The sequence below is a fragment of the Metopolophium dirhodum genome, chromosome 5 (genome assembly GCF_019925205.1).
Source record: "Metopolophium dirhodum isolate CAU chromosome 5, ASM1992520v1, whole genome shotgun sequence".
NCBI lineage: Eukaryota > Metazoa > Arthropoda > Insecta > Hemiptera > Aphididae > Metopolophium > Metopolophium dirhodum.
Genome location: NC_083564.1, coordinates 195,398 through 206,882, shown reverse-complemented (window position 1 = coordinate 206,882; position 11,485 = coordinate 195,398). Strand labels below are relative to the sequence as shown.

Genomic DNA, 11,485 nt, shown 5'->3' with positions numbered 1-11,485 from the left:
TGTCAAATATAATAAATCAATATGATTAGTTTTTTCGATTTCATTCATTTCTAAAGGTACAATTACTTTGTTATCTAAACAAAACATATTAATAGAAATATCTTTTGTTCTTTTAACAAATTTCGGAACGTCTGTGATTTTTACTGGAAATTCAATATCTTTAAATTCTTTATCAAATTCATGTTCCCATTTTTTATATTTAGTTACTCTTTCTCCATGTTCTTCAACAGGATGTAAGGCAGAGAGTATTGCCCAAAGAAAACATTTATCATCTTTATTTTTAACATTTATAATAGCTTTTTTATTTCCAATGTTTTTAGGTAATGGAATATATGAAGAACCCTTAAAAGGAACATATTTATTTATATTTATTCCCAAACTTAAAATTTCATGAAGTCTCCATTGAGATTTTTTCATTATAAAATCTTCTTCTTCTTTTACAATTTTAATTTTTGTATTTGTATAAAAATCATTTAAGTTAGAATTTTTTGTTAAAATTTTATTTGGTGTTTTAAAACTTTTTTCCTCATATTCCATATTTTCTTTATTAGTACCTCTCTTATATATAGCATACAACCAAATATTTACTTTTAAATTTGTTTGTTTTATTTTTTTTATTTTTAATTCTTGTTTAAGTTGTCCTATTACTGGATTATCTAAACGATTTAAAAATGTTTGTATATCTTTAATACCCATATTATTTTTGATAATATAAGTTTTTAATCTACTTTGAAATGCTGTTTCTTCATTTTTTAAAATAGGTCGAATCGTGTTGTTTATTTCAAATATTTCTTCATTAAAATTAAAAACTCTATGTGATTTAGGTATTATCTCTCTTGATATTCTTGGTCTTATACCATTATTTTGATGACGAATAGACTGTAAATGTTTAGACCAACTGTTGTATTTAACTGTTAGCTTACAAATATCACAAGTTTTATCTGTTTTTGGTATTCTCTCTTGTTTTGTTCTTACATTTTTTGTTGTTGTACCTCTGTATGTTCCTCTAAATCGAGGTATAATTGTTTGATCTGGATCATTGTTTTGATGACGAATAGATTTCAAATGTCTAGACCAATTTTTGTAACTAACTGTTAAGTTACATTTTTCACAAGTTTTGTTAACCATTTTATTATTGTTAACATTTCTTTTAACTAAAGGTTCAATTTTATTTATATATTCCATTTATTATATAGAATATTATTTTTTTTTACATTCAATATTTTAATAAAAATAATCTTTATTAAAAATAACATTTAAATAATATTAAGATCCCATACTAAATTCACATATTTTAATATTTCCTAAATCTTGAATAAACTTAATATCATCTAGAAAAAGGTGAGTATAATCACCTGTTGTAATAATTTGCTCATTAGCTATTTTACAAAGTTCTAACCAAGTTGGTGAATGTAATAGTTTAGAAACATAAGGCTTTCCATTTCCAAAATCAACATCTCCTTGACTAATAATGAAAATATTTCCATCAATTGGAATTTTATTTAGATTATATTTAACATTCACAGAATTTTCATAGTATTCAAAAGCACAAAATTTCACATAACATTTATTTTTTGTTATACTTCTTTTTATATTATTTCGCATTAATTTCAAATAATTAAAATTTTTTAGTCTATATTGATTAATTGATATACCCTTGTATGTTTTATTAAATCTAAAAGGTAAAACTGTTTGATCTATATCATTTTTTTGATGATTACAAGATTTTAAATGAGTAGACCAACTGCTGTATTTAACTGTTAAATTACATTTATCACAAGTTTTAGCAGGATATTTTTTTTTATTATTGTTATCATTTTCTTTAACTAAAGATTCAATTTTATTTAATACATCCATTTTATTATTGATATCAATTTCTTTAACTAAAGGTTCAATTTTATTTAATCCATCCATTCTTTATTATATAAAATATTATTTTTTTTTTACATTCAATTTTTTAATAGAATAATTTCTATTAAAAAATATCATTTAAAATTTTGTTTTTTGTAACTCTTGGTTATAAAAACTCCCTATAATCTCTTCATTGTTTAAATCTATAATTTTATAAGTAATAGGATTTGTGTATAAAATTTCATTAACTATAAATATTTCTTTTGTCCAATTATTACTATATTTATTACCAAATGTTTTTTTAGAAGCTGTTATTCTTACTCTATCACCTACACTAAATTTAATTTTTGGTTTAGGTTTGTTTTTTGTAGAAAATAATTTATGAAAAACATCATCTTCGTTAGATTTATTTACTTCACAAGGTCTCATACCAATAGATCGATGTATGTCTTTGAAATTATATTCATATATTAAACTTTTTAAAATTTTAATCCATTTTTTAGAATTTGTAACTTCAAAATGTAATCTCATTTTACTGTTTAATGTTCTGTTAAATCTTTCAATAATTGACGATTTTTCTTCATTTTGGGTGTGATACATTTTAATTCCATATTCTTGCAAAACTTTCTTAAAATGTTTATTTTCAAATTCCAAACCTTTATCTGCGTGGAGTAATTTTGGTGCTTGATGATTTTGTGATATAGCTTGTTTTATTATTTTTTGAAATGTTTCTGAAACATTAATTCCATCTTTCTTTTTGAGTTCTAAAGCCCAAGAAAATTTTGAAAACGTATCTATAACAGTTATTATATAAGAATAACCCTCATTTTCATCAGAATAATTTCTCATTATAACTAAATCAGCAGCCCATAAATCATCAATACCATTAGTAATTATTCTTCGTTTAGGAAATTTTTTTCTAACTGGTTTATGAAGTTCTTTAGCTAATATCATTCTATCTGTGTCATTTAATTTTTTATTGGAAATATTATGTCCAATTGTAGGATTTTTTATAAATTTACTTTTATTTGTGTTACATTTAAAACATATTGATGAAATTCTCCATCTACCATTAACTGTTTGAATTTTATTTGCATTAATATTTTTTGTTTGAATTTTACATTTAAGACAATATATAGTTTCGTTCATTTTTTATATTTACATTGAAAAAAATTTTTTAAATAGAAAATTTTTAAAAAAATTATTGAAAATAAAAAAAATTTATATTTTCTAATATAAATAAGAAATGGAAATGGAAAACTTTAAAGATGCTTTAAATAAAATGAACAATGGATATACATTTATAAAATTTAATGATTTGGAACAAGGAAAACCATACAAAGTAAATAAGTTCATAATGATTTATACAAAGTTTGGAAAAAGAATAAGTGTTGTATTAAACGATGAATATATTTTAAATTTACCAGAAAGATATACAAATGAATTTTCAAAAAACAAAATAACATGGTATAATACATGTTCGGAAACAAAATTGAATCTTATTTATAATTGTGAAAAAATTTTAAAGAATGGGAAAACAAGACATGATTTTGATTTTAAATAAAAAAATAAATTTACTTTTATAAATGGTATTTATAAAAGTTAAAAAGGGTTGTATTCATTTAAACAAACCTATTCACAATAATGATAGTGATCATTTTTTAGGTCTCTATTCATTAGTTTTGAAAGGCAACAATTTTATTAATATTGAATCAGAGTGTTGTATAACAATTAAACAGAATATAATAGATATAAAAACAGGTAGATATAGTATTGAACAATTGAACAAAGAAATAGAACCACTTATTATATCATTCTCTGATGAAACTAATATAATTACAATTAAATCTCCTTGTTATTATAATTTAGATGAAAAATTAAAAAAATATTTAGGTTTCGAAAACAGTGAATTTGATTTTTCAATGGTTAGTAGTAAACCAATAATTTATCATCCTAATTCTAATGAAAATTATATAAATATAGAACAAGATTGTAGATTTAGATTAGGTAGAAATGGTGAAATACCAATGGACACAATTTTTAAAGGAATATACACAATAAATGAAATTGAAAATTTAATGAATTGTTACGATTTTCCTAAAATAACTCTTGAATTAATTGATGGTTTTATAAATATTTCAGCCTCAATCGGTCTATGTTTTGATGAATATTTATCAAAATGTTTAGGTATTGATTATATTGGAGATTTTATAACAAATGCAATCCCTATAAATAAAAGATGGCCTGCTTCATTCGAAGTAGCACCAGATATTTTTTATAAAATAATAGGTACAAAGAAAGTAATGATTTATACACAAGGTTTTATAAAAAATATTAAAGGTATTATTTCTACTAAAAATAGTAAAACTGAATTAAAAGGAACTAATTCAATTGAGCATTTAAATATCTTATTCAATTCGATTATGAAGTTGGAAAATAATGATAACTATATTAAAATAACAACAAAAGATTATTTTTCATTTGATAAAGATTTAAATTTAAGTTTAGGAGGGATTGATACAATATATACACATTATGGAGAAAATTCATCATTAAATAATAACAACAAAATATTAGAAGTACATTGTAATATAATTGAAGAATCTATTACACATGACATTGATGAGCTATCTCATTATGATGAAGTTTTATTTTTATTTCAATATAATTCTAATAGTGCTTTGATTAAACCTCATAAAATGATATATAGACCAGTGAGTAAAAATCGGTTTCAAAAAATAGAAATTTATATTTTAGATTTGAAAGGTAATATTGTTAATTTTGATGAAGAATTTATTGGTGTTCTTGATCTTATCAAAAAATAAATACGAAAAACTTTTTTTCAAGATAAAATATCTTGAAAAATTAAAGTATGGAACGATTTTTTTTTAAAAACTTTCATCAACTATTCCTCTTTCAATATCAAACGTATACACTGACCTAGAAATTAAACAAATATAACAAATTGTTTTATCAGGTAAATTTTGACTGAAATCTACGTTTAAAATTACTGTACAGTTGGAGATCGCAATTTGACTTTGGTGTCTACTCATGTTAACAACAAAAAATGGTCTCTTTCTAAACATTTTTTTATCTAAATACATTAATGGATTTTCTTCATGTGATTTATAATAGGTTTTTTTATAACTCATATGATCTTCATATGCTTGACAAAATTTCATATCATTAAAATCAAGATTTTGCAATTCATTAGGATATTTTTTTCCATTAACTTTAAAAGAATAATTTACAACATTACAATCATCAAAAAAAGCAGCATTATTATCTTGATTGTCTAATCTGTTTTTTTGAAAAAAAACAACACCAAACAATGGATGTTCATTATTTCGATAATTAGGTGATAAATCGCATCTTATATTTTTTCCAGTAAGATTTCTGAATTCAATACATTGCCATTTTTTAAAAGCTAAAATAAATGGATTCTTAATTAATTCATCAACTATTTGAATTTTTGTTATTTCATCATATTCTATTGTTTGCATTTGAACTTTTAATTCTAAAATATTAACTTTACCACGTTTTGCTTTAACATTTTTTGACTCTGCTGTAGCTTCAGTGTTTGTTTCTAGAATCAATGCATTATCATCAGTGTTTCTTGTAAAAATTATTTCAAATCTAGCATTGTAAAGAGGATTTTTTATATCTTTCATTGATCCTAAACCTAAGTGTGATAAAGGAATGATGAGTTCGACACTTCCTCCCCCTTCAGATGTAGATTGAAATCCTGAATTTTGTGTAGGACCATTTCCATCAACAGCATAACTCATATAACCTTTTACTGTACTTAGTCTTCCAGTATTCTCACTTTCATCTATAATTTTATTATTTAATTTAATTGTAACTTTTTGAAACGGAAATGCTCCACCATTATCAGATAACATAACATTAGATTTTGTGGGATAATTAGTACCATCTTCTTGTACATATTCAAGTAATAAATAAAGTTTTGAATTTTTAATATTAAGAAATTTATCTTTACCATCTACTATAACTATTGTATTTCGGTTTGGTTTATTTAATTCTGTTGTGATTTGAGGTATATAACTTTCATATTGGCTATTTATTATATAATTATCATATTTATTTAAAATATTTTCCATTTTCTTATTTATATTACCAAATATATATTTTTTTTTAAATAAATGGATAAAGTAAAAGTAAAATTTTTTATTGAAGATGAAAATAAAAAAAAATCTTTATTTGAATTATCTTCACGTGTTTTAATTATAGGACCATCTGGTTGTGGTAAAACAACCTTGTTGTATAATCTGATTATAAATTATTGGATTCCTTATTTCAATCTATATATTTTTACAAAAAATATTGAGCAACCCGTCTATAAAAAAATAAAAAAAATATTTGATGATATACCTTCTATAAACACACATTTTTCTAATGATGAAATAATATCTGTAGATGATTGTGAACCAAATAGTTTAGTGATTTTTGATGATTTTCTAAAAGAAAAACAAGACATGATAATTGAATATTTTATAAGATCAAGATCAAAGAATATTAGTGTTATTTATTTAACACAAAGTTATACTTCAGTAGATATAAAAACAATAAGAAATAATTTGAATGTTTTAATTGTTTTTAATCAATCAAATTATTATATTGAAAAAATATGGTCCGATTTGATTAGTGAAGATGTAGCTTTAGAAAAATTTAAAGAAATTAATAGAACTTATTGTAAAAAATATGATAAAAAAACTAAAATAAAATCATATGGTTTCATAACAATAGACTTGATAAATAATTTAATCTATGACAATAAAGGTAATAAGATTTTATATATCGATGAATGATTATGTTTTATTTTTATTTTGTTTAATAAATGGATATTAAACAAATTCAAAAAGAATTAAAAAAAAAAAATTAAAAAAATGTTACATTTGAAGATCAAACACAAAACAATTCCAAGGTAGGAAATAGTTTAAAAAACACATCAGATGTAAAGATTCAGACAATAATTAATACTAAAAAAAAATTACAAAATAGGTTTAAAGATAAATTTTTTAAACCTAATGAAAAAGAGACTGTTATTATAAAAAAAGATGATGAAGATGAAGATAATATTAAAAAAGAAAAAAAACAACATAAATCTACAGATGTAAATAAAATAATTAATATTCAAAAAAATTTACAGGATAGATTTAGAAATACAATTGTAAAACAAAAACATGTAATTGAAGAACAACAAAAAAAGTATGGACCAATAATAAACGCATTAACAAATGTTAATACAACAATGAATGCAGTTAAAGATGTTGCTATTAAAACTGAAGGAGATATTCAAAAATTAAATAAACCATATTATTATCAACCTAGAAAGCCAGAATTAAAACGATTAACAAGTTCAGAAGAGACTTTTGAAACTCCAAAAAATTCTAGTCAAAAATCAACAAATAATTCTAATCAAAAATCAACAAATAATTCTAGTCAAAAATCAACAAATAATTCTCCATTACCTACAAATAATTCTACATTACTTAAAAATATTATAGAAATTGGTCCTATTGCATCAAAATATATACCAACTGTAGACAAGTCTAATTCTTTTGGAATATATTATATTAGGAAAGAAAATGAGGATTGTATTCCTATGATTGGAAAAGATGAAGTCAAATTTGATAAAGATGATATAATTTTAAATGGAAATAGATATAAAGGAACTAAAGGTTTGTGGAGATTATTAACTCATCAAAAAACTACCCCAAGAGAATTGTATACAGATGGTGATTTTAATATTTATAAAGATATATTATTTGAAACTGCTTCTATATATCAAAATAATGATATTTCAACGGGAAGAGCTAAATCAAGTGGTGGTGAAAAATATAAGAATATGATTAGTGATATTTGGAGAGAATTGAATGGAATTAAAACGAATGAAAATGATGAAGAAACTACGGATAATAAAAAGAAAGAAACTACTGATAATAAAAAAAATAATAAAAAAATTAATAAAAAGAAAGAAAATAATGATGATAATGAAATTATGGAAAAGAAAGAAAATAATGAAATATTAGCTGAAGATAATCAAATAGGGGAGGGTTTAAAGAAATACACAGAAAATCGTATTGAATATCGTTATATTAGTAATGTAAACCAAGTTATAGATAATTTACAGTTTATTTCTGCAGAGGAAAGAGCTGGAAATAATAATTTTAAAAACGAAAAACTTGGTATTCTTCATTTGTTTAAAATAATTATGGAAAACCATATTGATACTCCTGAAGGTATTGAATATTTACTAAAATATGTAACTTGTTTACCAAAGGAAGTGAAAATATCAAAAGAAAAAATAACTAAACGTATACATTATATATCAATTGAAGAAAGTACAGGAAATAATATTTACCATGATGAAAAACTTGATATTCTTAATATTTGTATTAGAGAAATGGAAAAATTAATTGATATACCTATTATTGGTGCAGATTATTTATCATCATATGTTTCATGTTTACCAAAGAAAATTATTACAGGTTCAGGAATTGTTAATTTTCTTTTGAATTGTTCAAGTTTACCTCAAATACATTGGCCTGGTTATAATTATTTAGGACCGGGAACAAAGTTAGAAAAAAATAAAAAACCTATAAACAAATTAGATGAAGCTGCGAGCGAACATGATTATTTTTATAAAGATAATAAAGATACTAAAACAAGACATATTGCTGATAAAATTTTAGAACAAAAAGCAATGGAAAGATTTTATGATCCTCATAGTTCTATAGGTGAAAAAACTGCAGCCATTTTTACAGCAAATGTAATGAATGTTAAAAGACGATTTGGAATGAATTTAATTTAATTTATTTTTTTTGTATTATAAAATGAATCTAAATTTAAATAAAAAACAATTTAATAAAATATTGGAAGCTCATAAAAATAATAAAGATGTATCAATTCTAATTGAAAATAATCAAATTGATAGTGGAAAACATAAATTTATTCTTGAGCCAGAACAAATAAGAAAATTAAAAAACGCTAAAAAAAATAATACCAGATCAAGATTAGAACTTAAACATGTTCAAATTAAAAAGGTGGATTTTTACCAATAGCTATTGCTGTGATTGAAGGCGTAAGTGCTTTGGCTGCAGGTGCAAGTGCAGTTTATACAGCAATAACTGATGCTAAACATAAAAAAAAATTGGAAGAAGAAACAATTCGACATAATAAAGAGATGGAAAAAATTAGATCACAAGGTTCTGGTTTGAAAAAAAAAAAAAATATTGAAAAAAAAATTAAAAAAATGAATAAATTTGAAATAAAAACATTTAGAAATAATATTGAAAAATTTGAAGGTATTTATACACGGTTTTGGATTAAAGAAAATAATATAAAAATTGACCCATTGAGTAATATAGATATAAATTACTTTGGAAATAAAATAAAAAATTATAGAGGGTGTTTTATGTTAAATGAATTACCTACAACACCATGGGAAAATGAATGTGGAGTATTTAATTTAAATGATTCTACTCAAAATGGTTCTCATTGGGTTGCATGGAAAAAAATAAACAATACATTTAAAATATATTTTGACCCATTTGGTCATATAGTTGGTGAGCCACCAAAAGAACTTTTAAAATATTTGGGTAAAGATAATCTTTTTTGTACTGTTTCCCAATTTCAATATTATAATGATCCACCTATATGTGGTCATTTATGTTTAGAATTTATTGAAAATTATAAAAAATTTATTTAAATATCATAATTTTTTAATAGAAATATTTCTATTAAAAAATAACAACTCGTTTAATATGTTTTAAATTATATTTATTTCTAAATAACATAACAATATATATTTAACAACGAGTCAACGAGTTGTTGTTTTATTTTTACGTTAACGTTAGCGTTTACGTTAACGTTTTTTTATGTTAACGTTTTTTAAGTTAACGTTTTCTTACGTTAACGTTTTTTTTATGTTAACGAGTCGTTGTTATGTTAACGAGTCGTTGTTTTTTTACGTTGACGTTGACGTTGACGAACTAGACTGATTATTTTTCTCAAAATTGAAAATTTAAATCGAATATAATACTTACGAAGTATTATATATTTATATATTATAATACCTATACAGTGTTGTATAATAATAATAATATATATATATCAACGTTAGACTGATTATTTTTTAACATCCGGTATTGAATATCTTATCATAATATATATGTATAGTTTATATTGTGATGTTTTTTTTATCGAATTATTTAAATAGTGTTTAAATAATCATTATACATGCCCAAGTGTTGTAGCTCAGTGGGTTAACGCGTTTGATTTAAATGTGTTCTTGGTCGGATTGAAACTAGTGGGAGAATGTGTGGCGCCCATATTCACCTACTAATTTCATCAGGCTTTGAAGACGTTTACGGTAGATTGTATAGGTGGCACACACCTATGCAATCTACTGAAAAACTGTCGTTGACCTGCGAATAAAACACTTGGGTAATTTCACTGTCCCACGATAGCTTTGCAGATATCTGTAAAAGAGTTCCGGCCTCCTTTTTCCTAACGGGTATCTGCAAAGCTGGGAATGATTTTGTAGATTTTTTACATTTTAGATTCTGAGTGAAACGATGAATGTATTGATTTTACAATGATGTGTGTTTTTTTTTTTTTATTTTTTTATTTTTGTGTCTGTGTACACGATAAGTAGTCGAAATAATGCTTTGATTTTCGACTTCAGTATCTTGTTCGATGGGAAAGTGAATATCGTTGGTGCATTGGGGAGGTCAAAATTTTAATTTCCCAGTAGTTTTCAAAAGCGATGTGAAAAACAAAAGAAAAATTAAGGAAAAACGGGAATTTTTACGCAAAATCGATTTTTAACAAAATCGATTTTGGTTATTGGTGTAACTCTAAAACAAATGACCGTAGATGCATGAAATTTTCACTGGTTGTTTATATTTGCATTTTCTATACACAATACAATTTTGAAAATAATTTGACTTTTTTTGAACTGTTTACGGACATTGTCAGTTTTCAGTTTTTTTAAATTTTTTTTCTATAAATATCAATAAAATTTTATTTGTTGGGTAAAAAAGCTTGAAAATTTAATAGAAGGCTCCTAGGTTATTGTTTCAAAGGCAGATGAAAAAAATTAAAAATCCTTAGTCACAGTTTTTTTTTATACACGTTTAAAGTTCAAATCTTGAAAAAATACGGAAAAATCACGAAAAATAGCAAATTATTTTGAGTTGAAATTCATAAAAATTTTTCTTTTTAAATCTAAGATTTGAAAATGTAATATAAGATTACTCATAAGTTTGTCTACCTTTATCAAAAAAAAAAATGTCTAGAAGAAACTTAAATTAAATTTTTATGAGCGTCTGAAATTTATATTTTTACAACATTTGATATTTACTCGATTTCTCATGTAACAATTTTCTTATTTTATTGTAATTAAAAAACAAATGACTGTAGATACTTGAAAATTTCACTGAATGTTCATATTAGCATTTTCTATACACCATAAAATGTTGAAAATATTTTGACTCTTTTTGAGCTGTTTACGGACATTGTCAGTTTTCAATTTTTTTAGTTTTTTTTTCTATAAATAACAATAAATTTATATTTGTTGGGTAAAAAAGCGTGAAAATGTAATATAAGG

At 23.2% G+C, this 11,485-nt stretch overlaps 1 protein-coding gene across 1 annotated transcript in view; it reads left to right on the top strand.

The window, feature by feature from the left end:
• Window positions 1-7,477: 7,477 nt before the first annotated feature.
• LOC132944672 (NADH-cytochrome b5 reductase-like) overlaps window positions 7,478-11,485 on the top strand; it is an 8,500-nt gene continuing 4,492 nt past the window's right edge. The window contains exon 1 of the mRNA XM_061014139.1: window positions 7,478-7,610. Within this exon, the coding sequence (XP_060870122.1) occupies window positions 7,478-7,610 (133 nt within the window). The remainder of the gene's footprint in view (window positions 7,611-11,485) is intronic.